The sequence below is a fragment of the Odocoileus virginianus genome, chromosome 30 (genome assembly GCF_023699985.2).
Source record: "Odocoileus virginianus isolate 20LAN1187 ecotype Illinois chromosome 30, Ovbor_1.2, whole genome shotgun sequence".
Taxonomy (NCBI): Eukaryota; Metazoa; Chordata; class Mammalia; order Artiodactyla; family Cervidae; genus Odocoileus; species Odocoileus virginianus.
In genome coordinates this window covers 42730361-42755796 of record NC_069703.1, presented here as the reverse complement: position 1 = coordinate 42755796, position 25436 = coordinate 42730361, and the positions used below count along the sequence as shown (strand labels likewise).

The 25436-nt window shown below is 43.9% G+C and overlaps 2 protein-coding genes across 5 annotated transcripts in view; one reads left to right on the top strand and one right to left on the bottom strand.

Annotated features, from left to right (window-relative positions):
- YARS1 (tyrosyl-tRNA synthetase 1) overlaps positions 1 to 22675 on the top strand; it is a 30950-nt gene extending 8275 nt beyond the window's left edge. Inside the window, exons 4-13 of the mRNA XM_020896057.2 lie at positions 3489 to 3618; positions 6201 to 6281; positions 11713 to 11805; positions 13736 to 13871; positions 14340 to 14425; positions 17579 to 17714; positions 18692 to 18789; positions 19659 to 19852; positions 20403 to 20544; positions 21811 to 22675. Coding sequence (XP_020751716.2) covers positions 3489 to 3618; positions 6201 to 6281; positions 11713 to 11805; positions 13736 to 13871; positions 14340 to 14425; positions 17579 to 17714; positions 18692 to 18789; positions 19659 to 19852; positions 20403 to 20544; positions 21811 to 21921 — 1207 coding nt within the window. The 3' untranslated portion in view covers positions 21922 to 22675. The remainder of the gene's footprint in view (positions 1 to 3488; positions 3619 to 6200; positions 6282 to 11712; positions 11806 to 13735; positions 13872 to 14339; positions 14426 to 17578; positions 17715 to 18691; positions 18790 to 19658; positions 19853 to 20402; positions 20545 to 21810) is intronic.
- Positions 22676 to 22940: 265 nt separating this feature from the next.
- NHSL3 (NHS like 3) overlaps positions 22941 to 25436 on the bottom strand; it is a 28016-nt gene continuing 25520 nt past the window's right edge. For all 4 annotated transcript variants that reach the window (XM_070459094.1, XM_070459095.1, XM_070459096.1 and 1 more), the window contains exon 7: positions 22941 to 25036. In XM_070459094.1, the coding sequence (XP_070315195.1) occupies positions 25014 to 25036 (23 nt within the window). In that variant the 3' untranslated portion in view covers positions 22941 to 25013. The remainder of the gene's footprint in view (positions 25037 to 25436) is intronic.

Below are 25436 nucleotides of genomic sequence, written 5' to 3'. Positions count from 1 at the left end.
ATACAGAAGAAGTTTGAAATATTGCAAGAGTTAACCAAAATGCAACACAGACATGACCTGAACAAACACTGTTGGAAAAATGGCACTGATAGACTTGCGCAGAAAAGTTTCCACAGAAGAAACCCTTCAATTTTTAACAAACACAGAATCTGTGAGGCACAATAAAGTGAAGTGCAGTAAAATGAGGTCTGCCTGTACCAGGAAATTCACCTAGAATGCAGCTCAGAGATGAACAGAAAAGCTTTAAGCATGATTAAGTTGTGGATAAGAACTTTTGTTTCCAGCAATCTGACAGACTAGTACTTTGATCAGCCTTCCTGCTGAAAAGTGTTTTTTTAAATGCTATTTTTAAGCCTTCTAATGTTCAGATATGGGCTTCCCTAGTGATTCAGACAGTAAAGAATCTGCCTGCAAGGCAGGAGACCCAGGTTCAACCCCTGGGAAGCTCCCCTGGAGAAGAGAATGGCTACCCACGCCAGTTTCTTTTTTTTTAAATCACAATTTAATCTGCTAACAGTAGGCATGCATGCATGTGTGTGTGTAAAGTCACTTCAGTCGTGTTCAACTGTTTGTGACCCCATGGACTGTAGCCTGCCAGGCTCCTCCGTCCATGGGATTCTCCAGGCAAGAATACAGAATCAGGTTGCCATTTCCTTCTCCAGGGGATCTTGCCAGCCCAGGGATTGAACACAAGTCTCTTATGTCTCCTGCTTTAGCGGGCAGGTCCTTTACCACTAGTGCCACCTGGAAAGCCCCCACTCTGGTATTCTTGCCTGGAGAATTCCATGGACAGTCAGTCCGTGGGGTCACAAAGAGTCAGATACAGCTGAGCAACGAACAAGTTTTCAAATAAATCAGTTGACAAATTAGTTGAGAATACTCAGTGACCGGAAACCAAGTGAAGGTGGGAGTACAAAGAGATTTGTATTTCACTTAATCTAAGATGTTTTTTTAAATACTGCTAATTAATCTATAACATGCCTTAATTTTTAATAGTCATCTAGGTTTCAGAGATGCTAAATGTTTAAATAAATATGTCTTAAAATCTGTAAAAGGTGATAAAATCATCTTTTCAGTAAAAGAAGACTTTTACTGAAGACTACATGTACCTTGAGGAAACTCCTTGAATTGTATGTACTTGAATTGTAGTTTTTGTGGCCTCATAGACCGCAGTGGGAAAAAAGGAAAAGATAAAACTAGAGTACTAGGCCAAGAGGCACAATGTTTGAGTAGTAAGTGTTCCAGAAAAGCAATAAAAAGAGTCAGAGGGAAGGAAGTTGTCGATGAAATAATGTAAGGACAATTAAAGGACGTGAGTTTCCAGACTGAAAGGGCTCATTGAGTGCCTAGTACAATGAATGAAAGTAAACCTACGCTGAAGTGCATTATTTTGAAATTTTAAAGCACTGGGAACAAAAAAGTATATGCAAATTTTCAAAGGCACAAAAGTCACATACGAAATAACAGCAATCATAATGGTTCTGCATTTCTCCAAAGGAACAATGAAAACTAAAAGGGGATGAAACAGAGCCTTTAAAATTCTGAAGGAATTTGCAACTGAAAAATCTGTACCTACACAAACAACCATGCAAGTGTAAGGGCAAAATATCTGAGAATATTTATTTTCAAGTTTTTCTTGGCCATTTGCATTTCCTTTTCTGTCAATCAAGTATCTATGCAAGTGTCTTGGCCCATTTTTTCACTTTTTTTAATAAAGTTCCTTGTGTTTTCTAGATGCCAAGTCCTTTGTCATTTATATAGCATGTAGATAGGATAAACAACTGGAACAGAATAAACAAACAACTGAAACAGAGTTCAGAAATAGATCCTCACAAATATGTTAAGTTGATTTATATAGAGCTGGCAGTATAGGTCAGCAGAGCAAGAATAAACTTTTTAAGAAAAAAGTGATGAAGAGATTTTTGGTTATCCATATCGGGAAAAAAGTGATCCCTTCATTCCAAGTGGGTTAAAGATTTAACTGTTAAAGCCAAACTATAAACATTTAAAAGACAACATAAAAGATGACTGTCCTCTGATTGTGGGTCAGGGAAAATTAAGCAAGACATACCAAAAACAAATCACAGGAAAAGATTGATGGATTCACCTTTACTACAGTCAAAACCTTCACTACATCAAAAGTAAGATAAAAAGACAAGCCACCCACTAGAAGATATTTATAACATATGTAAGTGGCAAAGGAGTATTATATGTCAAAAACTCCTAAACCAGTTGTCAAAAATTGGGCTTCCCTGGTACTCCAGTGGTTAAGTGTCCAGCTGCCAATGCAAGGGACATGAGCTTGATCCCTGGTCCCGGAAGATTCCACATGCCTCAGGGCATCTAAGCCTATGTACCATAACTACTGAGCTTGCACACTCTAGGGCCCTCGAGCCCTGAGTACTGAAACCCAAGCACCCTAGAGCCGTCAAGCCACAACAAGAAAAACCACTGCAGTGAGCAGCCCGCGCTCCACTAGGAAAGCCCACAAGCAGCAACGAAGACCCAGTGCAACCAGAAATAAGTAATTTTTTAATGGCAAAACTTTAAATAATGAGAATATTAAGTAATAAAGTTGATGAAAAGCCTCTTTGGAAAATAGTTTGACATTATCTTGAACTGAAGTTCAAGATGCAAATCCCTTGTCTTACAGAAATTCTACTCCTAAGCATATATAAAGGAACTTGCACATATGTACCAGGATACATATATAAGAATATTTATAGCACATTGTTTAGAGATACAAACAGACTATAAAACAGGTTACTCTGGAGAAGGAAGAAGTAGGATTGTGGAGGAGTGCACAGAAGCCTTAGAAGTAATTAAGTCTTTTTTGTTTTTTTGCTATACATGCGGGATCTAAGTTCCCCAACCAGGGATCAAACCCAAACCCTCTACAGTGGAAATGTGGAGTCTTAACCACTGGACCACCAAGGAATTCCCTAGGTCCCTTTTTTTAAACTGAGTGATGGGCAGTTTAGTCATAATATTGTTCATTATTCCTTACATGTATTTAAGTTAAAATAAAGACATGATGACAGACTGAGAAATTCTGGCATCTATTTAATAGGCATCCAGAAGAAGAGAGTAGAGGGCAATGGCAGAGAAGCCCTATTTTAGGAGTTAAGCAAAGAGAAAGATTAAAGATTAATTTAAATCCATCTTTAAAAAGGAAAAATATAAAAATTAAGTAGTATTTTCAGGAGTGGATGGACTACTTACATTTAGAAACTAGCAGGCAGAGATGGTTGGATGGCATCACCGACTCAATGGACTTGAGTTTGAGCAAGCTTTGGGAGTTGTTGAAGGACAGGGAAGCCCGGCTGCAGTCCACGGGGTTGTAAAGAGTTGGACACAACTGAGCGACTGAACTGAACTGATTCTTTCTGAATGTCTTAAAATCAGGAGAGTGAATTAACAACACACTTTTAGGGTTGCATTGAGACCTGGGCCCCATCTTAGAGCTGTCACCTCTTGTCTCCTCTCAGAGAGTACACGCTGGATGTCTACCGCCTTTCTTCTGTGGTCACACAGCACGATGCCAAAAAAGCTGGAGCTGAGGTGGTAAAGCAGGTGGAGCACCCTCTGCTGAGTGGCCTGCTGTACCCGGGGCTGCAGGTATGTGGGAGGGATGGAGTCACCTATGACCTTCTCTGCTCTGATTCTGACTACTAGTCACAAACCTCTCTCTCAGCCTGTTAGACCAGTGTCCTGGCTGTTCCTTCACCTTGCGGGAGGCCTTCCTTCCCCCCACAGCCCCTCCTCCAGACTTCTGGACCACTCTTTGACTTCTTCGCCTACCTCTCTGTCCTTTAAAATGCTGCTCATCTCACATAGCTTATTTATAGTAATCATGATCCCTTAATTGAAGAACATTAATTCCAGAGTGATGTGAGAGAGTGAGTGAGAAGTCCCTCAGTCGTGTCCAACTCTTTGTGACCCCATAGACTGTAACCTACCAGGCTCCTCAGTCCATGGAATTTTCCAGGCAAGAGTACTGGAGTGGGTTGCCATTTCCTTCTCCAGGGGATCTTCCTGACCCAGGGATCAAACCCCGATCTCCCGCATTGCAGGCAGACGCTTTACCACCTGAGCCACCCTGCCTGTCTTCAGAGTGATGAGTGAAAATAAATTTTAGGCATGATCCTATTTCCCATTAAGCAAAACAAACACATCATATTTCATGTGTGTGCATTTTTGTATGAGCATGGAGAAAGCATGGAAAAATTCAAACCAAGCTATTGATACTGGTTATTAGCTTAGGAAGATGGGATGAAAATGTCGATAGACTTTTCTTTTCCCTTGTATATTTCTCTAATGTTTGATAAAATCTTACACACTACTGTATATAAAATAAACAAGGTCCTACTCCATAGCCCAGGGAACTATATTCAATATCTTATAATAAACTATAATGGAAAAGAATCTGAGAAAGAATATATATATATATATATATATATATATATATATATATATATATATACATGTAAAACTGAATCACTTTGCTATATGGCAGAAACTAATATACATTGGAAATCAACTAAACTTTAATGAAATACATTAAAATTTTTAAAATAATTTTTTTTAACTTGAAAGAAAAGAAAATCAAGTCTTCTCTTGGTCAGGAACTCTAGATCTGAACTCTAGAACTCTAGATCTAATTCAGTCCATTATGGCAGCCTCTTGTCATAGTCACTATATGTGGCTACCGAAGTAATTAAAATTTTAGTTTTCCAGTCCTACTGACTATATTTCAGGTTGCTCACAAACCACATGTGGCTGGAGGCTGACCTGTTGAACAGCACAGGTGTGGAACATGAAAGTTCTGTTAGTGCTGTTCTGTGCCTAACTGCTTGCCTACCTTTCTCTTCCTCTCCTTCCTCTTTCCCCCACGTCCAATCAGATACTACATTTTATTAATCCTACTTAAAAATCTCTTAAATTCACTCTTCTTCTACATCCCCACCAACTTGAAAGTGAAAGTAAAAGTCGTTCAGTCGTGTCTGACTCTTTGCAACTCCCATGGAATTCTCCAGATCAGAATACTGAAGTGGATAGCCTTTCCCTTCTCTGGGGGATCTTCCCAACCCAGGGATCGAACCCAGGTCTCCCGCATTGCAGGTGGATTCTTTACCAGCTGAGCCACAAGGGAAGCCCCCTCACCAACTTCATTCATTGTTATTTCTTCCTGGACTCTCACAGCAGCTTTCTCGCTGTTGTCTTTGTCTCCAGCCCTCAGGCCACAACTCTGCACTCTGCTGTCTCAGTGGTGTGGTTTTCTGCAGTTGTGTGAATTGTGATTCTTCCCTCCTTAAAATCATTCAGTGGCCAGGATGAGGCTAGGTACCCTCACATGACACTCAGTATCCTGACCAACCTTTCTAACGTCATCACTCACCACTTCCCACACCCCTTGGAGTTTGCAGACTGACTCAGTCATAGTTTCCCTAAACATCTCACACGTCTGAGCCTTCTCACAGTCTGTTTCCTCTCCATGGTGAAAAACATCTATATGTTCTTCAGAACCTGTCTCAGCCCACAGTCTGATTCTAGGAAGCCTTCACCGCCACCAGGCTGAGCAGATAGAGAAAACCATTTCTTTCTTCGTGTTAGCATGTTCCTTAAATGAATGTGTAAGTTAGCCCTTGGAATGCAGTATTGAAATGACCTGTTTGTGTGTCTTTCTTCTCAGCTAGTTAATTGACTTCATGAAGGCAGAATCTGGGTCTGGGTGTGATTCACGTCCACAGGGTTGTCACTAGGCCTGGCATGTAACAAGTGATAGTAACTGTTTGTTTACTAATTTAGTCTTGCCCCTTTTTTCTGAGCTCTCACAGCATTTGCTTCTTACTGCCAGTTATTTGACACTTGCTGCAGGCTACCTCATTAATTGGATACCTTTGATGTGAGTATAATTTGTCTTTTTCCTTCCCTTTCCTTCCCTACTGGATCATGAGCTTCCTGAGAGCAGAGACTCTTCTTATTTTTTTATCCTATAATATCCACATGGAGTGGAGTTTGCAGAAGGCATTCAGCAAATGTGTGTCCAGCTCTTGAAGCCAACAGGAAGACTGAGTGCTGCTTATTTGCTTCCTGGTTTACTTTTTGAAAATTCTAATGGTTTTCAAAAGTTTCTGGTTTCTTATACCCATTTGGAAGAAATACAGTAGAAATTCATGCTCGTGTGTTTCTTCCCACAGGCCTTGGATGAAGAGTATTTGAAAGTGGATGCCCAGTTTGGAGGTGTTGATCAGAGAAAGATTTTCACCTTTGCAGAGAAGGTTAGTGTCCTCTTTCTTGTCTTTTTTCTTTTGCGTCGCAGAAGTATACATTGGAGTTTCTTTCTTTGTTTCTCTTTATTTTGTTTTATGTTTTTATCTGGGTCGGGTCTTAGTTGTAGCTTGTGGGATCTTCGTTGCAGTGTGCAGGCTTCAGAGCATGTGGGCTCTCTAGTTATGGCACGTGGGCTCAGTGGTTGCATCTCACAGGCTTATTTGCCCTGCAGCCTGTGGGATCTTGGTTCCCCAGTCAGGGATCAAACCCACACCTGCCGCATTGGAGGGCAGATTCTTAACCACTGGAACACCAGAGAAGTCCGCATTAGAGTTTCTTGAATGTGCCAGTCCCAGCAGTCATATGGTACAGTAGATATTATTCCCCTTGTTTTGCAGATAAGAAAACTGAGCGTAGAGAATAAAAAAGCTGTCCAGTATCACACAGTTATTGACTGAGCAGGAACGAGCATTCAGATCTGTCTGAGTAAAAACCTGTACTCTTGCTGCCACCAAGAAGCTGCCCTCAGACCTGGTGGATTTTCTTCTTCTTCTTTTATTCCCACCCACCCACCCCCCTCTTTTTTTTTTTGCTTCTTGCCTAATAGCTCAGCTTCCAGGGAAAGGCACCACCAAATAGAACTTCTGTTCTTTCCCAGAGCATTTGGTCCATATTTCTCTGGATCTTACATAAACCACTCCTCTCTGAAATGAGGTTAACAGGGTTTAGAAGAGGAAATCAGCACAAACCCCTAATAGTTCTTTTCTGGGAAATAGCTTGAATAAGTTGAAAAGGGCTTTTGAGAAGTGGTTGGTATTTTTGAAAGCTTCTCAAAACCTCATGTTGGCAAGGGAGTAGAAAAAATACTGCCAATGAAAATGTAAATTCCTGATGGGTGATTTGATGCCTCTAAAATGTTTCTATACTTTGTCCTAATAATAATTACACAAATGGGTCCTCAGGAAATAATTTTTAAAGTGCAACTTGGTTGGAGTGGGGAGAGGTGGGAATGTGTAGCTTGGGAGTTCCCTGGTGGTTAGGATTTGGCACTTCCACTGCTGGGACCCAGGTTTAATCCCTGGTTGGGGAACTGAGATCCTGCAAGCCATGCTGAGTGGCCAGAATTCTAAAATGTTTTTAATTAAAAAAATAAAAGTGGAACTTGAGTTCTGTTTGGAAGTATTTATCATGTTATCAATTTAAAGCCCACTCCAGTATTCTTGCCTGGACAATTCCATGGACAGAGGAGCTTGGTGGGCTACAGTCCGTGAGGTTGGAAAGAATTGGACACGACTGAGCACACACACCACAATTTAGAGCACAACTTAGAAATAAATTAGTATTCAGTGGCAAGGGATTAGTTGAATACATTAAGATAAATCCTCCAGTGGGATATAATATAACATTTTAAAAAATATTTTATTTATTTATTCATTTGACTGCACTGGGTCTTAGCTGCAGCATGTGGAGTCTAGTTCCCTGACTAGGGATTGAACCTGGGTCTCCTGAATTGGGAGTGCACTGTCTCAGCCTCTGGACCACCAAGGAAGTCCCTATTTTTTAATGGTGTTTGGATATATTTAATAAATGGGGAAATGTTGACAGTGTAAGGTTTTTACTATTATTGAGGTATTTAAAGAAGAAAAAGGGGTTTTAATTGTAACAAAATACAAAACAAAGCAGTGTTATAGCAACTAGTACATGTAAGTATGCCAGACACTTAGCATAGAAACAGCAAGAAGTCTTATCCATGTAAAGAAATTGTATATACATATAGAAGGTCCCCTGGAGGAGGGCATGGCAGCCCACTCCAGGATTCTTGCCTGGAAAATCCCATGGACAGATGAGCCTGGCAGGCTACAGGCCATGGAGTCACAAAGAGTTGGACACTACTGAAGTGACTTAGCACAGCATAGCATGCGTATATATATATATATATATACACACACACACACACAAAGTAAATTAGCATATTGTTAGAAGTCAGCCATGTAAAAAATAGATATATGTGTATGTGTGTGTGTATATGTATTCAAGTATATTTTCTCTAAGAATATTTTTTCTCCTTGACTTTATTTTTTTTTCTATATATATATATATATATATATATATTTTATGAAGTATATAGATGGCTTACTTTTTAATCAAACCTTTTATTATTCTAACAGATAGAGCTGATGGCCTGTTTTTGTATGACTTAGAAGCTCTAAGAATGGTTTTTGTATTTTTTTTAAGAGTTTATAAAAAAAATGAAAAAAGATATGCAGTAGAGACTATATATCACCCAGCAAGCCTAAAATATTTACTATCTGACCTTTTACAGAAAAATTTTGCCCAGCCCTGTCCTAGAGATTACATGTCCTTGTAATTCATTATAGTTAGATGTATTTACCACTTCCCAACAATGCAAGAACCTACAACAGTTTTACTTTATTTAACACCCTCCTGCCCTTTGTGCTATTGTCATAGCACAAATATATTGTCATATATTTTAGTTTTACATATATTTTAAATCCCAAAGACCTACTTATAATGGTTTTCTAAACAGTCAATTTTCATGTATATTTACCACCACTTACCCTTCCTGATGGGCTTCCCTGGTGGCTTAGCCAGGTAAAGAACCCACCTGCCGATGCAGGAGACACGGGTTTGATCCCTGGGTCAGGAAGATCCCTGGAGAAGGAAATGGCAACCCTCTTCAGTATTCTTGCCTGGGAAGTGGGCTACAGTCCTTGGGGTCTCAAAAGTCAGACATGACTTAGCGACTGAACAACCACCACCACCCTTTCTGATACTATTGATTCCTTCTTTCGGTTTTGTGCTTCCATCAGTTTCCTTCGGCCTGAAGACTCCTTTGTATTTTGTGTCTGCAATGCAGGTCTCTCAGTAAGGAGTTCTTACAGCTTTCTTTTTATCTGAGAACATCTCTCTCTTTTTTTTTTAACTGTCTTTTTTTGTTTGTTTGTTTGGTAGGTTTTTTCAAGAATATTAATTTACTTGGCTGTATTGAGTCTTATGGGCTTCCCTGGTGGCTCAGCAGTAAAAGAATCTGCCTATAATACAGAAGACGCAGGTTCAATCCCTGGGTCAGGAAGTTTCCCTGGAGGAGGGCATGGCAGCCCACTTCAGTACTCTTGCCTGGAGAATCCCATAGACTGAGGGAGGAGCCTGGCAGGCTACAGTCCATAGGGTTGCAAACATTGAACATGACTGAAGTGACTAAGCATGCACACACGCATATTGGGTCTTCATTTAAACACGTGGATCTTTGTTGTGGCAGGCGGGCTCAGTAGTTATGCCCCGGGGCATGCAGGACCTTGGTTTTCCGTCCAGAGATTGAACTCTGAACTTGTATCCCCTCCTTTGTTCCTCTGTGTTTTAGTTGAATATTATCTGTTGACTTTTCTTCCATGTTCATTAATCCTGTCTTTTGTTAAATCCATCCAGTATTATACTGTACCATTTTAGAACTTCCACTTGTTTTTTGTTTTTTTTTTTTTTTTTCTTCTACCCCCCGAAAAGGGAGAAGTCTGGAGTGTCTGCTATTCAACAGTCACACTTCCAACACAATAAACAAGCTGCGACGTTAGAGGACATAAGAGGGTACACACTCATCTTAAACGGTGACTTAAAAAACAATCAAACAACTCCCACAAAACTGGGGTCAGGAGACACCACTATCATGGGAGTTGAGTCTTCCAAAGTCTTCCCCTATTTGTCAGGAAGACAAACTCAAATAAGAAGTCAGTCATGGGGAGGGGAAGACTTAAATTCTGGGGTCAGACTGCCTGGGCTGAGCCCCAGCACGGCCGCTCAGTAGCTCTGAGACCTTGGTCAAGCCATTCATGACCTCTCTGAGCTTCAGTTTCCTTATCTATAAAAGAGGGACAACAGCCTCTCTTACAGAGTATTAAAGACCATCACCCACCAAAATCAGCTTGGTAAGCAATCAAAAAATGACATATACACACTATTGTGCAAAATAGGTAATTAGCAGGAAGTTGCTATATAACACAGGGAGCCCAGCTTAATTAAAAAAAAAACACCAGTTCTCTTGTATTTCTCCATCTTTTATCCATTTCATTCATCTTTTCCTTTATTTCTTTTAACACACCAATTATAGTTATTCTGACATCCTGATCTGCTTATTCTAGTATCTGGATTGTTTCTGTGTCTGCTTTTATTGACTGTTTCCTCTTGTCTGTCAGTCCCTTTAAATTTTCTGCCTCCCATTTCTTGTACCTTTTTATTGTATCAGGGACACCATAAATATGCTGTAGTTGCTCTGGATTATGTATACAGAGTGCTGTGTTTTCTGTAGGCTATTAAATTACTGACTCATCACCTTGATCATGTCAAGGGTGGATTTTAGGCTTTGTAGAATAGGTCTATTTCAGTTTGCTCTTACTCCTATGACGTAAACCTTATCTTAGGATGTGGCCTTTCTGGAGTCTCAAACTAAAATGAAATCTCAGGGTATTCACAAAGCCCTCTGTGCTTTGATTGAACCTAAACTTCAACTTTTGCTTCCCCAGCACTGTGCAGCCCCTAAAATTTGCTCAAGTCTCCAACCTATCAGAGCCTGTTCTCTGCTGCGCTTCCCTATGTCTCTCCAAATTCTGGCACAGTTGTGATTCAATTAAGAAAGCAGTGGAGGGGCTTCCCTGGTGGTCCAGTGGTTAAGAATCCATCTTGCAACGCAAGGGACACTGATTTGATCCCTGGCCCAGGAAGGTTCCACATGCCATGGAGCAACTAAGTCTGAGGGCCACAACCCCTGAGCCCATGGACTGCAACTACTGAAGCCCATGTACCTAGAGCTTGTGCTACACAACAAGAGAAACCACCACAATGAGAACCCCTTGTGTCACAACAAAAAGTAGCCACCACTTGTTGCACCTAGAGAAAGCCTGCATGCAGCAGCGAAGACCCACTAGAGTCAAAAATAAATAAAACTTTTAAAAAAGGAAAGCATTGGAGCAGTTTGGGATTTTTGGAGGGCCTCTTCACTCTGGAACCCTTTCCAAATCCTTAGCCTCCTTACATCCTCTGTCTCCTCTGCTTAGTTAAGACTGCTGCTCTCTGCTTGGTCTCTCTTTCTCAGCACTCAGTTTGAAAACAAAAATGCCCTCAAGGATAAAGCAAGGATGGGTATGGGATCACCTGGCTTCCCTACTCTCCAGATTTGTAGCCCTACACTGGTTGCTATCTAATAGAGTTATTTATGATGGGTAGAGTAAGTCCAATAGGTTCATGATATAATACTAATAGACAGTAAGAACAAAAAGCTTTGTTCATATTATGATCACCATTGAAAATTTATATATTCAGTAGAAAAAAGATTGGAAGGCATATATCAAACTGTTAAGTGACAGTCCAGGTTAGATGAGATTGGGGAATTTATACTAACATCTGCTTTTGTGTGTTTCTAACTCCTAGTACCTCCCTGCACTTGGTTACTCAAAACGAGTCCATCTGATGAATCCTATGGTTCCAGGTTTAACTGGCAGCAAAATGAGCTCTTCAGAAGAGGTAGGCTACGAGCTCTGACTTGAGAAATCTTTAGCAAAAGATGAAGAAATTGAGGACTAGAAAGAAAAGTAACCTGGCTAACTAAGATGTACAAATAAATATTCAAGCTATAAGGAATCTTTTTTTTTTAATAAGGAATCTTAAGTTATCCAGTTAATTCCAGTGGTTCTTGAGTATTGAAGCGGTTCTGATGGGATCCAATTATAATTTTAAGTTTTACTGCTACTAATAAGAAGTACAGGCAAAAGTAGTTTCTTCAGCCATACAACTGTGACAAAGTTCAGCCTTATTAATGAGAAGGCTGCAGTTGCATTTCACCAAGTAACATATTTTTTATTTAGTTTTTAATTTATTTTAGAGTATAATTGATTCACAATGTTGAGTTTCAGGTATATAGCAAAGTGATTTAGTTATATATATATACATTCTTTTTCAGATTTTTTTCCCCACATAAGTTATTACAGAATATCGGGAAGAGTTGCCTGTGCTATGCAGTAGGTCCTTGTTGACACCAGTTAGCACTTTGATTATTACGGTGGTATTTAATATGATGATTTTGATAAATATGATGTCTTAACATTTAAAAGTCCTGCTTAGGGAAGGTACACTTTTCTTCTGATCATTAAGGGCACAGAATACAAGAATTGGTAGAACCCAAAGATGTGGAAGTTTGGTTTCTGGGTTCACAAACATGGCTGATCTTTAGAATCACCTGGGGAATTTTTATAAAGGAGAGAGTGTGTTTGTAGAGTAAGGCCCTGTCCTTAGAGAATCTTTTTTTTTTTTTTTTTTTAAATATTTATTTATTTATTTGGCAGTGCCAAGTCTTAGTTGCAGCACACGGAATCTTTGATCTTTGTTATAGCTTGTGAACTCTCAGTTGCAGCATGTGGGATCTAGTTCCCTGACCAGGGGTTGAATCCAGCCCCCCCTGCGTTGGGCACATTGATAAAGTGGTTCTGGGGAACAACTCAGGAATCTTGTTTTCTTTCACAGCCTACTAGTTGATTCAGATTGAAGTCATTTTGGACATTCAACTAGTTCTTTAAGTCTGATTTCTAGATTATCCTATTTGGTCACGTTTACCATGTCTTCATCCTAGAAATAGCACTAGCATCAGTTCCAAAACGTGACTGCATCAGAACCACACGGAGAGCTTTTAAAAATGCAAATACATGGGTCAACCCCCAAAAATTTTGATTTAGTAGCTTTGGGTGGAGCCCAGTAGCTTATGTTATTTTAAGCGCCCCAGGTGATTCACATCCAGTCGTATATGGACTGAGCTTGGTAACCACTGGACACAAATGAGCATGAGCTCACTCACTCCAAAATAAGAAACAAAGCCTATTTCCCTATGAAGGACAAAGGCGCTAAATAATACCTGGTGTTGGTGATAGCCAGGAAATGTCTCCTCACACATGGCGGGTGGCAGTGTCACTTGCTGTATGCCTGTCGGAAAACAGTTCGGGGCCCAGCAGTGTTTGGTAGCTTAAGAAAGTAATCCTAGAGAAGGCAAGAGGACCTCTGCATGCAAAGAGGTTCATTGTAGCATTGTATATAGTTTGTAAAGATGATGTTTAGAAACTGCTAAATAAATTACATTGTCACTAAAAATTAGGAATATAATACAACATAAAATCTACAAGTGAAGACTAGGTAGCCACTCGCAGGTACTTATGATGTAGTCCCAAGGACATTTATTCTCCAGATACAAATTTGCCATGATTCTGTATGCTACAAACAAGGCCTGGGAAGAACAGAGAAAAATTAAAATATGTAGTATTGTGAGTGGTCCTTGACTCCAATTAATTCTGCTCTTATTAAAGTCAGTTAATGTTTACATCTTTGTCCAAAAAATTAAAATACAGATGAATTGAGCATATTCTCATTTTCAACCACAAGAGGTCCTCCTCTCCTCCCTGACTTCTAGGAGTCCAAGATTGATCTGCTTGATCGGAAAGAGGATGTAAAGAAAAAACTGAAGAAGGCCTTCTGTGAGCCAGGGAATGTGGAGAACAACGGCGTTCTGGCCTTCATCAGACATGTTCTCTTTCCCCTCAAGTCTGGTAAGATACTCCCTGTTTTCTTCTCAGCGTTTAGGCTGAAATAGCAAAACCAGTGCTGGGTCATACCTGTGGCTTGTCACAGTCTTCCTCCAGAGACTGGCTTCTCTGATTCTCTGCTCTGATTTCTCATATGTTAATGTGTGATTGAAGTGGGGATATCATTGAGATGTCTGTGTGTTTGCCCCCTTCATTCCTACCACTCATGCCCACTGGGCATGAGTGGTAGGAATGAAGGGGGCAGGCATGTGGAGTGGAGGAATACAAAAGAGATGTAAGACACAATTGTTTCCCTTGAGCTTAGGTGCTAGCTGGGTATACAACACTGCCACTGATCCAATTTAAAAAACAATAAAATACTGTCCAATTAAGTTTAAAATACATGGCAGAAACTACAAATACACGTTTGGGCCAGGGATGCTGACTCGCCGTCATCTGTGAGTTTGTTGGCATGAATCCTTTTTCTTACAGAGTTTGTGATCCTTCGAGATGAAAAATGGGGTGGAAACAAAACCTACACAGCTTACTCGGACCTGGAAAAGGACTTTGCTGATGAGGTAATACCAGAGGAGGATTATCCCCACTGAACTTATTCTGACAAACCTCTCCGCGTGGCCTCACCAAGTTTCTTTCTACCATAGGGCCCTGTCATGATGATCTCGAGGCTATATATTTTGTTAATGGCTCAGATGAGGATTCAGATGGTTCGTGGAGTAGATTAGCAAATGGCAGAAAGCTAGTCTGTTGGTGTCTTAATCACTCTCCAAAGGACTTAACCTGGAATGAAGGACTAAACCCAACAAGATGAAGCATTTCAGGTACCAAATCAAGGTTCAGAAAAGAGACACAGCTATAAAAGAACAGAAGAGAGAATACTATTTCCACAATTTAACAAAAGACCTACTAGGTGCCCATGTGTTTGGCACCATGCTAGGGGCTGACATTACAAAGAGGACTAAATCTTCATGAAGCTCATAGTCCATAGGAGAGGATGACATGTAAATAAATGTCATTTACTGGTTACTGTACCATCTATACATGGTCCAGAAATAGAACGGGAGGAAGTGACTAACTGGCTGGCTCGGAAAGTTTTGTGGTGGGGATGACGTTCACACACTGTCTCACTCATTAGGGGTTCTTCAGGAAACCTGTAAGGGAATTCATTGTGTGAGGCATGGTAAGAGGAAGCAGTGTGGTATCTAGGGACTGACAAGTGGTTTAGAGTCTGACTGGAGTCTGCAAGGTGAGGGGGCCACTGTGGTAGAGGAAGACAGGACCAGATGATAAAGGAAACGAGTAATGACTGTATATAGTGGATGGAGTGGGGGTCTTGACTCTGAACACGGGCTGAATTGGCAGCATGACAGGGCTGTCAGAAATGTTCACGAGGTCTTGGCCTCATCGTCAGAAATGTAGAGTCCAGACCAGGGAGTTGATCATTCAGTTTTCCAATGTTCTGAGTACCTTTGGTAAGATACCTGTTCTTATCTGCACTAACACAGTTGCCACTGGCCATTTTGGTTGTGTTGGACTTTTTGTGAGGTTTTTTGTCAAATAAGCCTCACAAAAATAAATTTTGTAATGTTTATTTGATAATCTGGAGTGTATTGATGGGGAGAGGAAGGATGCCGTGATAGGGAACAGGTTGCAAACCAGGTCATAAAGCACAAGTTGAAAGAATGGGCATGTTGAACTGGAATGCAAATATGTGTTCACCCATCCTCAAACCCAAGAAGGACTCTCCTGAGTAAGGGGTGAGGTTTCTTCTTGTGGCAAGAGAAGGCTGAACCAGGACTACAGATGCAGACTGCAGGGAGGCTTGTTTAAGCTTGAAGACCTCAGTTGTGTGGTGATGGGCAGGGCTGCCTTGCCTGACCTTGCATTCCCCATCACTGAGGTAAGTGTTCAGGCAGAGGCCAGAGGCAATGTCATATGAGGGTTTGAGCGTCCAATGGAAGAAAAGACTTAGTGACCTCGTGAGTTCTGAGGTTCCTTCAGGCCCATTTTTTTGATATTTGGCAGCTGTTGCTTTGAAACTGTCTGTCTGCAGCCTGAGGCAGGCCATGGAACCCACACTCAACTGTTCAACCTCATGAGCAGTCTTGTGGAAGTGATAAAAAGGCTTCCCTGATGACTCAGATGGTAAAGAATCTGCCTACAAAGCAGGAGACCCGGGTTCAATCCCTGGGACGGGAAGATCCCCTGGAGAAGGGCATGGCTACACATTCCAGTATTCTTGCCCGGAGAGCCCCATGGGCAGAGGAGCCTGACGGGCTGCAGTCCACGGGGTCGCAGAGTCAGACACGACTGAGTGACTAACACTTGCACTTTCTCTCACTGAGAAGGAATAGAAGAAATGTTTCTAAAGAAAGACAGCATAACTAGCAGCACTTCCTGTGATGGTAAACATGTTCTTATCTGCACTGACAGTTGCCACTGGCCACATGTGACCAGTACAACAGAGGAACTGAATTCTGACTTACATTTAAATATCCGTATGTGGCTTGTGGCCACCATATTGGACAGTGCGGGTCTAAAGCGTTTCTTTCGTTAAAAAGGAAGGACTTCCCTGGTGGTCCAGTGGTTAGGACTTGGTTCTATCTCTCCTAGAACCAAGTTCAACCCCTCGTCAGGGAACTAGATCCCACATGCTACACGGTGTGGCCAACAACAACAAAAACACCATTCCCGAGAAAAGGGCGAGTAGCATCAGAAACAAAAACATAGGATTTGTTTTATTACATGTATTCATACCTAAGGGACATCTGTCAGAATACTTTAGAAGATCCTTTCGGGCCAGATTTAGCATGTAAAAGTTCTAGTCATGGGACACAAGAAGAAAAAATGGAATTACTGAGCTCCTACCATGTACTAGCACTACGCATCATTTTCACCCATGTTAAGTGATTTAATCCTCATTCCGATGCTGGAAGGTACAAGTATTGTTATTTTCATTGATTTTTCATTTATTTTCATTTATTTTTAAGTAAAGAATCCAAAACTCAGAGAGGTTAAGTGCCTGGTTTGAGGTCACCCAGTTAGCTGGGACTCTCACCCCAGGTGATCTAACTTCAGAGCCTTTGTTCTTCCTTCTTGCTCACTCATCTCCCCCTCAGGCTGTCTGTAGCCCCTGGGTTCCCTGTGTGAATGTTTCCCTGTATATAAATAATACCTGCTTTATGCCACTACTCAGAGCGTAAATGGAAGAATTTGAGTCATCCCAGGTGTCGCTAGTGATAAAGAACACCTGCCAATGCGGGAGACTCAAGAGACTTTAGTTCAATCCCTGGATCGAGAAGATCCCCTGGAGAAGGGCACAGCAACCCCCTGCAATGTTCTTACCTGGAGAATCCCAGGGACAGAGGAGCCTGGCAGGCTGTAGCCCATGGGGTAGCATAGAGTCGGACATGACTGAGCAGTTTTGCATGTACAGAGAAATTTGACTAATTAGAAACATTAGCCTCTAAAAACTCTCAAATTAGTATGGAATTCAGTGTCAGAAGACCTAGGTCTCTGACAAACTAGATAATCTTTTGAACCTGTGTCCCTTCTCTACTGTACCAGCTTCACAAGGTTGTTCTAAGGTTCAAATAAGACTCTGCTGGGAAAACACTGCGTTCTATCCGCACATTTTTCTTAGTAGATCCAGGTGTCCTGTACCCCATTTACCTGTTCAGTGCCCCTTCTCACCCGGCCTTGTACACTTGCAGGTCGTACACCCTGGAGACCTGAAGAATTCTGTTGAAGTTGCCCTGAACAAGTTGCTGGATCCCATCCGGGAGAAGTTTAATACCCCTGCTTTGAAGAAACTGTCCAGCGCTGCTTACCCAGATCCCTCAAAGCAGAGTAAGGCCAGCTGGGGAGGGCCCCGGGAACGGGGGTGTGGGGGGTGGGGTGCTAGCATGAGAGACATGTAGAGAGCCTGTCAGTGCCTCAGAAAAGGGTTTGTCTTCAGTTCAGGCCCAAGAAGCCAGGAGGGTCTGAAATGCAGGAATGTCATGCCCCATTGACTGCTGGAATGGAAAACTCGTCATCTTGAATTTGGTTTGGTCAGTATCATGAAGCAGTTTTGCTGTTGTTTTAGTCACTGTCATGACCGACTCTTTTGCGACACCATGGACTGTAGCCCCACCAGACTCCTCTGTCCATGGGATTTCCCAGGCAAGAATCCTGGAGGGGGCTGCCATTTCCTTTCCCAGGGGACCTTCCCGACTCAGGGTTTAAACCCGTGTCGCCTGCATCGGCAGGTGGGTTCTTCACCGCTGAGCCACCTGAAGCAGTTGTACCCTGCTGAACCAACAGTGCTGTGAGTGCTGGTGTGAGACACACGCGTTGGTCCTTTCACGAAACCCACGTCTTCAGTTAAGGAGAGAGGTTGCATCAGACCCTGAGGCTGATGTAGCTGCTCAGTCAGGGTCTGCACAGCTCTTTAGGGAAGCTGATCTCTAGATTCGCCAAGTTCCCTTCTGCATTTTCATGACTGGCTCTTAGTTGACCAGCCATGTAGCCACAAAGCTGAGATGTTAACATTGATAGTCTTTGTGGGGGCCTCCCAGAAAAGACTCAGTACTTATATATAGAGCGTGTGAATGGCGGCAAAGCTACGCCAACCCCTCCTCTCCCCTCCAGCCCAATACCTGAGGGGGAGAGAAGTGAAATCTGGCACGTCTCTTCTCAACAGCAGCCGCCTCTGTTTTAATTCAGTGGGTGGATTCTGGGGATTCTGCACTAAGTCCTGCTCATGTCCTTATTTGAGGGCATCAGCAGCTGATCTGTCATGGGAAGGAAGAGAGCTCTGAGCCTTGGGTTCTTCTCATCCCCAGAGCCAGCTGTCAAAGGCCCTGCCAAGAATTCGGAACCAGAGGAGGTCATCCCATCCCGGCTGGATATCCGTGTGGGGAAAGTCATTAGTGTGGACAAGGTACTCATTTTCCACCACGTCCTGGAGAGGCAGACAGGGGTCAGGTTTGTCTGCTTCCATCTGGAGGAAACCTGGCCTGGGATGGAAAGCAACATCCCTTCGGTCATACTGCAAGTCAGCACCTAAGCATCTAGTTCGAGGCATCAGGCTTTTCCCCTGGCTATCTCTGGACCTTATGCAACCAAACACAGCCAGGAACTCAGAGTACAGAGCGGATGTTAGTCAGAAGGAACTTGTTTATCACGTCCAGTCTGATGGACTCACCTGGTATCTCCCAGCTTGTCTGGACTAGTTGCGGACCTTATCGTCGGTCAGCCACTTTGTCCTTCCCTATCCCCACCCCAGAAAATGGTGAAGGAAGAAAGAAGGACTTCCTCTTTCCCAGAGGCACAGAAAGCTTTGTAGCCAGTGGTCTAGGACCAGTGGTCTGGGTATTTTTTTCTCCCAGTATATATTTGCTTTTCACCACATAGACCAACCACCAAAACTACCTTGAAAGAGCTACTGATACTCTCGTTTCAGATGATGAAGCCAGTAGCCGTCCCCCATCTTCCAGTCCCCCCCAGGATTGGGGTTGATCCAGCACACATTTAGCCACATTTAGCCACCCAGGCACTCCAAGCCATTTTAATCTCTGTTAAGAGACTCCTTTCACCTCTAATGCACGTAATTAGCCTCATGTTATTCAAATCTGCCTCTTCAGGGCCCCTTCTCATGTCTGCTATCTGAGACCTGGAGAGTTGGCTCTAGAGGGTTCCTCTGGGGCCCCTGTAGAGAGTGGATGCCCCTTTCTGTAGCCAGAGGGCTCACCAGGCCCCATGATCTGTTCCACTGTGATAATCTCCAAGACTTGACATCTCTTGTGGCAGCACCCAGATGCAGACAGCCTGTATGTGGAGAAGATTGATGTGGGGGAAGCTGAGCCACGGACTGTGGTGAGCGGCCTGGTGCAGTTTGTGCCCAAGGAGGAACTACAGGACAGGCTGGTGGTAGTGCTGTGCAATCTGAAACCCCAGAAGATGAGAGGAGTCGAGTCCCAAGGCATGCTCCTGTGTGCTTCTATGTGAGTGAGCACTGGGGGGTTAGAGGGCCTTGGGAGGCCAGGAAGAGGGGGGGTGGCCCACATGCTGCCCTTCCACATGCCAGGTGGAGGCCCTGAGAACACTCCCCAAAAGATGATGCCTGGAGGAATTATTGTACAGGAACCGTGGATGAAGCACTTTACCTTAAGTTAACTGTATTAAAATAGAAATTGAAGATTCAGAGCTATGTGCATGCTTGAGTTGCTCTACCAGTAATGAGTGAAGCCAGGACCCAAACCCAGTTCATTGGCTATTACATCATATCCCTTAAAAGCCCAAAATTAAAAAAAAAAAAAAAGCCCAAATTTCGGAATCTCTCCTGACATAGGATTTCAGTTAAGCCCTGGTTGACCCAGTGCTGGTAATGTCCAGAGATGTGGTACAGCAGTGAGGAGCTCCTGGGGCTCTGGCATTGAGGGTTCCCTAAATCCTATTAGAGCCCATGAGGTAAAGGCCCCAGTGCTTTGGCCTCCACGGCGGCTGGAGGCCATCCATGGCCTCACTGTCTCATTGTCCTGTGTGTCCTTCCAGAGAAGGGGTAAACCGCAAGGTTGAGCCTCTGGACCCTCCTGCAGGCTCTGCTCCTGGTGAGCGAGTGTTTGTGAAGGGCTATGAGAAGGGCCAACCGGATGAAGAGCTGAAGCCCAAGAAGAAAGTCTTTGAGAAATTGCAGGTAACAAGCTGCACTTTTTCCCTCTTTCCGGGGCTGCCCAGACTGTCTGCAGATTGCTGTTACTGATTCCCCACCTGCCCATTTCCCAGCTGGGCCTTCCTGCATCTAAGCCCCTCTCTTCCTTCATTCCAGCCCTCTCAAATGAGGTGCCCGAGGAGCCCATGGGCCCTCACAGGTACTGAGCACTGACAGACTGTTAGAGGCATCGTGTGAGGGACTGGAGATGTTTCCTTGTTAGATCTTCAGTCTATGATGGGAGATGATCCCCAGCACAGCCACAGAGTCACTGGAAGTGATAGAGCCAGGATCAGAGCCCTCCTGGAGTCCTTCCTGCCCAACCTGGTGTGAGAGCACTGATTCTCAGAGCACTGACTCACATCACCTGTCCAGAATTCATTCATTCATTCATTCATTCAGCACCTGTTGAGTCCCTAACATGTATGTCTGGTACTGTTCTAGGTGCTGGGGCTACATCACTGCATAAAGCAGCAGAGATTCACTCTCTTTGTGCAGCCAAATCACTGCACATGTGGCTTTATCTAGTTAATACTTGGTTTCCTCAAGAGACAAGTGTTTCTGGAGGGCTTTTAGAATGGTTTCTGCCTCTCCGTGCTCCTGCAAATGACAACTGGCTTTGTCCATTCCCTCCTTTCCTAGTTTCCCAGGCTGGTTTTTTGAACAAGTTATTTTTTTTCTAGGCTATAAACTAAATTTTCATTGTAGAAATGTCTAAAATGTAGGGGGAACAAAAATAACATCTGTAATTCTGCTACCTACTGGTTCTGAAAAATGTCATTAGTGATTGGTTTCCTTCTGGACATCTTTTATGTAGAGTGGTAATGTGTTTATATTGGTAGTTTGAGTCGTACTATATGTTTATTATTTTTTTTAACTTTATTCTTCAGAATTTTACCCATCTTCTTAAATACTGAGGAGTGAGAATCATATATATATATAGTATAGTACCATAATGATCATTTTATCCAAAACCTTATTTGGACATTGAGGTTGTTCTCAGATTTTCACTTAGAATGCTACAGTAGATGCATTGTACCAGTTCTTTGTACTTATTCATGATTATTTTCTTAAACTAAATTCCTAAAGTGAACTTACCTTAGGCAAATGATAGGAGATGAAAGTTTTCACAAACTGCTCTCTTAGAAAAGTTGAGTCACCTTACACTACTAGTAGTATAAGAGTCTGTTTTCTTGCAGTCCTGCCACCATCACTATAATCACTTTTTTTGTTGTTATTTTTCTTGCCTAGGCTGACTTTAAAATTTCTGACGAGTGTATTGCACAGTGGAAGCAAACCAACTTCATGACCAAGCTGGGGTCCGTCTCCTGTAAATCGCTGAAAGGGGGGAACATCAGCTAGCCAACCTGGCGTCTTCCTCCCTTCTCTCATCATCCTTAGTTATCTGCTGTCTCCTTCATTTGCTCCGTCCATCCCCTGCTTATCCATCTCCCAGGACACTGAGGCAGGATGTTCAGGACTCTTTTAGGCACAAGACTTGGTGAGGGGCAGCTCAGCCTCCCTAGGATCCAGGAGCATCCTGTCTGGCTGCAGGGAGAGTGCTGACCTGGGGAGTGATGGGGGCAGGGCAGCATGGGGAGTCCAGCCCTACCTTCTTCCCTTGGCAGCTGATCTGACAAATCTGGTTTCAATATAATATAACTCAGAAAAAGGTTATGCCATAATCCTTCTAATTGGAAAAATATTGGTTTCCAGTTTTCCTAGAGTTATCACGGCAGCCATGTCTCTGGCTGGGATCTGGTGCCTGAACCAGGCTAATTACAGCCTCTCCCCAACAGGAAACTGTGGGATTTGAAAAGGGGAGGGAAGGGAAAACAGAGAACCTAGTGGTCTACCAAGTGGCTGGCAGCTTTCCCCAAGCATGCCAACTCTGAGGCTTGGCGCGGGGGGACAGGGCCTGCCCCAGGGCTCCTGGAATGTCCTTTGATCATGCTAGGTGGGGACACTCCCTGAACCAGCTGTGTGTTGTTGGATGGCACAGACTGGTTTTTTCTTCAGGGAGTGTGGGGTACTTCTCCATAAGCCATCTCAGAACCACTAAATGTCGCTGTCATAAATTGAAATAAAATACCTGAACAAGGGTGCCTGGATGGGACCTGTCTGTGAGCTGGACCAACTCAGGAGAGAATACAGTATAGCAGCTTCTGGGCTCCTCCTTCTGCCTAGGGCTGCATGTATCTTGGACTTTTGAACCTGTAATGGGGGCATGGGTGGACTGGGCTGAACAGCAGATACCTTGACTTTCCCTTTAGCTGTGTTGAGCAGAAAAGGCTCACTTTGGGGTCCAGAACATTTTCCTTTCTAAATGTGGGTGCAGACCACCATCCTGACCCTCCCCATTAAGCAGCAGCAGACACAGCCAAGTTTTAATCATTTAATTAACACCTTCGAATGAAACCCACACAGAGTTTTTCCATGTGTCTCACTCTAGCTTCAGGGCAGAAGGAACAGATTGTATAGACATATCAAAGACTCAAAAATTTAAAGAAATATATATATATATCTATATACTTCTCTCTCTAACATTTTTATGGAAATTAAAAACCAGAGGCTTTTGGTCTCCATGTGCACTAGGTCAAGTTCATTTACCCCAGAGGACAAAGGATTGCCTCTTGGGAGATCCTCCCTTCTCCTTTCAACTCTGTCCCACCCAGTGGGGAAACAAGCCCAAAGGACTAACTGAAGACAAGGAGTAACGGAGGGAAAGAGACAGAAGGTGGGCTCCCTCCCACCTCCAGCAGCTCTGGCTGCTGCCTAGGCCTGATATCATGGAAGCTTTGGCCTGGTCCTAGTCCCTCATTCCCAGGAGGTTGATCAGGAGCTCTGAGCAGAGCTGGTTTACCGACTGTCTTCCCCATCTTACTGGGCAGGCACAACACATACCCAGCAGGCAGGGAAGAACACTGATTTATAGCTACAGAGAAGATAGCAGAGAGGGCCAGAGGAACCTGGGCTCTCCAACTACATCCCCTGTGTTCCCAGCTCTTGTTCTGGGAGAAGGTCAACCTGTCTCCTGGGTGGAGGAGAAGCAGCTAAAAAGGTAATACAGAAGGGGCGACCCTGGTGACAGCCACACTGCAGTGGGAGGAAGCACTAGGGTCACCCCTGTAGAACCTTGGAGGAAACTAGCTTACCAACATAGGTGGCACAGGTTGAAAATGGAAAGATCGGTAAGATTCCTGGAGGAGAGATCAGTAGCAGACCGACATCTACGGGGGAGAACCACCCGGCCCACCCCTAGGAGCATCAAGTGCCCCTGCTTTGACTAGGGAAAAGTCTGGAACAGAATGCACCCTTGGCTTCCCATCCTGTCACTCAGCGTCAGCAACCCCCCGGAGTGGAACCACCTGCACCAACAGGCAGCTGCAGAAAGGACATGCACAGAGCAGAGCCAAGGAAGGTCCGGATGAAATCCATAGGGCCAGGGCCAGCCCACTGCCCAAAGCAGCTCTTCCCTGCCGGCCCCAGCCCCACCCTTTCATCCATGTCTTCAGTACTTCCTGCCAAGCTGAAAGGGACGCTGCTCTGCCACGGCCCATGGGCTCCTGCCTCTAAAGAGTCGTGCTCACCCACCCCAACCTGATCAAGTGAAATGGGGCCAAGTGACCCATGACATGACTCCCTCTTCCGTTCTCAGAGGGCAGAGTGAGCCTGTGGACCTCCCCTCTGGTGTTCACCACCACCCATTTGGACCTTGACAGGCTCACACTTCCTGTCCCCTGCATGAAGCACCTGGCAGAACTAGAAGGCAGGAAGCTGGTTGGTGGTAAGTTGAGGCACAGGGGGGCTAACCCCCGCTGCACCTTTTGTGCTTTGGAATGCCACAGCCCCACTCCTGCCTCCAGCCTGGAGAAGCCTGTGGGAATACGACTTGCCTACCTCCAAGAACTAAGAAAAAGGAGCAAACTGGATCGGAGGAGCAGGGGGGACAGGTTAGTCCCAGCCATGGGCTGGCTGCTGGGGACTGATGCTGCTGCCATGTAAACAGGCCCTTGGAATGTGGCTTCACGGGCCCTGGGGGATGGACATACAGCCACTTTTCAAAAGTGCTTTGATTCTGGACTACAGCATGTGCATGATTTGGATATGAAAAAAAAGTGAGGTGCTCTGGTCCCCCATCTCTGTGGCCTTGAGGCCAGCAGGGGGCGCAGACATCCACTCCCACCAGCTACCTCCTCCAAGATGAGGCTAAGGCCAAGACTCAAGCGGCAGCTGCCAGAGGTGAGTCCATTCAGGAAAAGGCATGAGAGCTGGGTGACTTGGAGGACAGGGTCCACACAGGCTTGCATAAATACCGAAGGCCATGGAGGTTAAGGCTGCAGGCGTCCCCCCATTAGGTTGTGTCTGCCGTATCCTCTCATCCTCGGAGCCGCTCAGGTCCCTGAGAATGTATTCCTGGGATGGGTCAGCAGTGCCAGCGAGGAGTCTGGTGGTCACACCAGCTCTTTCTGTGGGTCTGCAGAGGGAAAGAAGGGACACTCAGCCAGGGGCCCCCCGAGTTTGGTTCTGGCCACTAAGATCCCAGGGCACATCCTCACCCCCTCGCTTTACTGACCACACCAACAGCACGGGGCTTGACATTTTACAAATGCTCCCTCTGCCTCTATAAAGTTTCCTCACACTTCACAGTAAGGAACTCAAGGCCAGGATGGGTGGATAAAATAGTAGAGCTGGAATTCAAACTCAGTAGGTCTGATTCCAGAGGCCCTCATACCAAACTCCAATCGAGCTCATTGAAGGTGACAGGTCACCATGCCTAGACACCCTGAGACCAGAAAAACCTTCAAGATCCAAGAGCAAGTGCCTAAGGGCAGGACTTCCGATACCTGTGTCCCAAGATCAGTGCTGGAATCCAC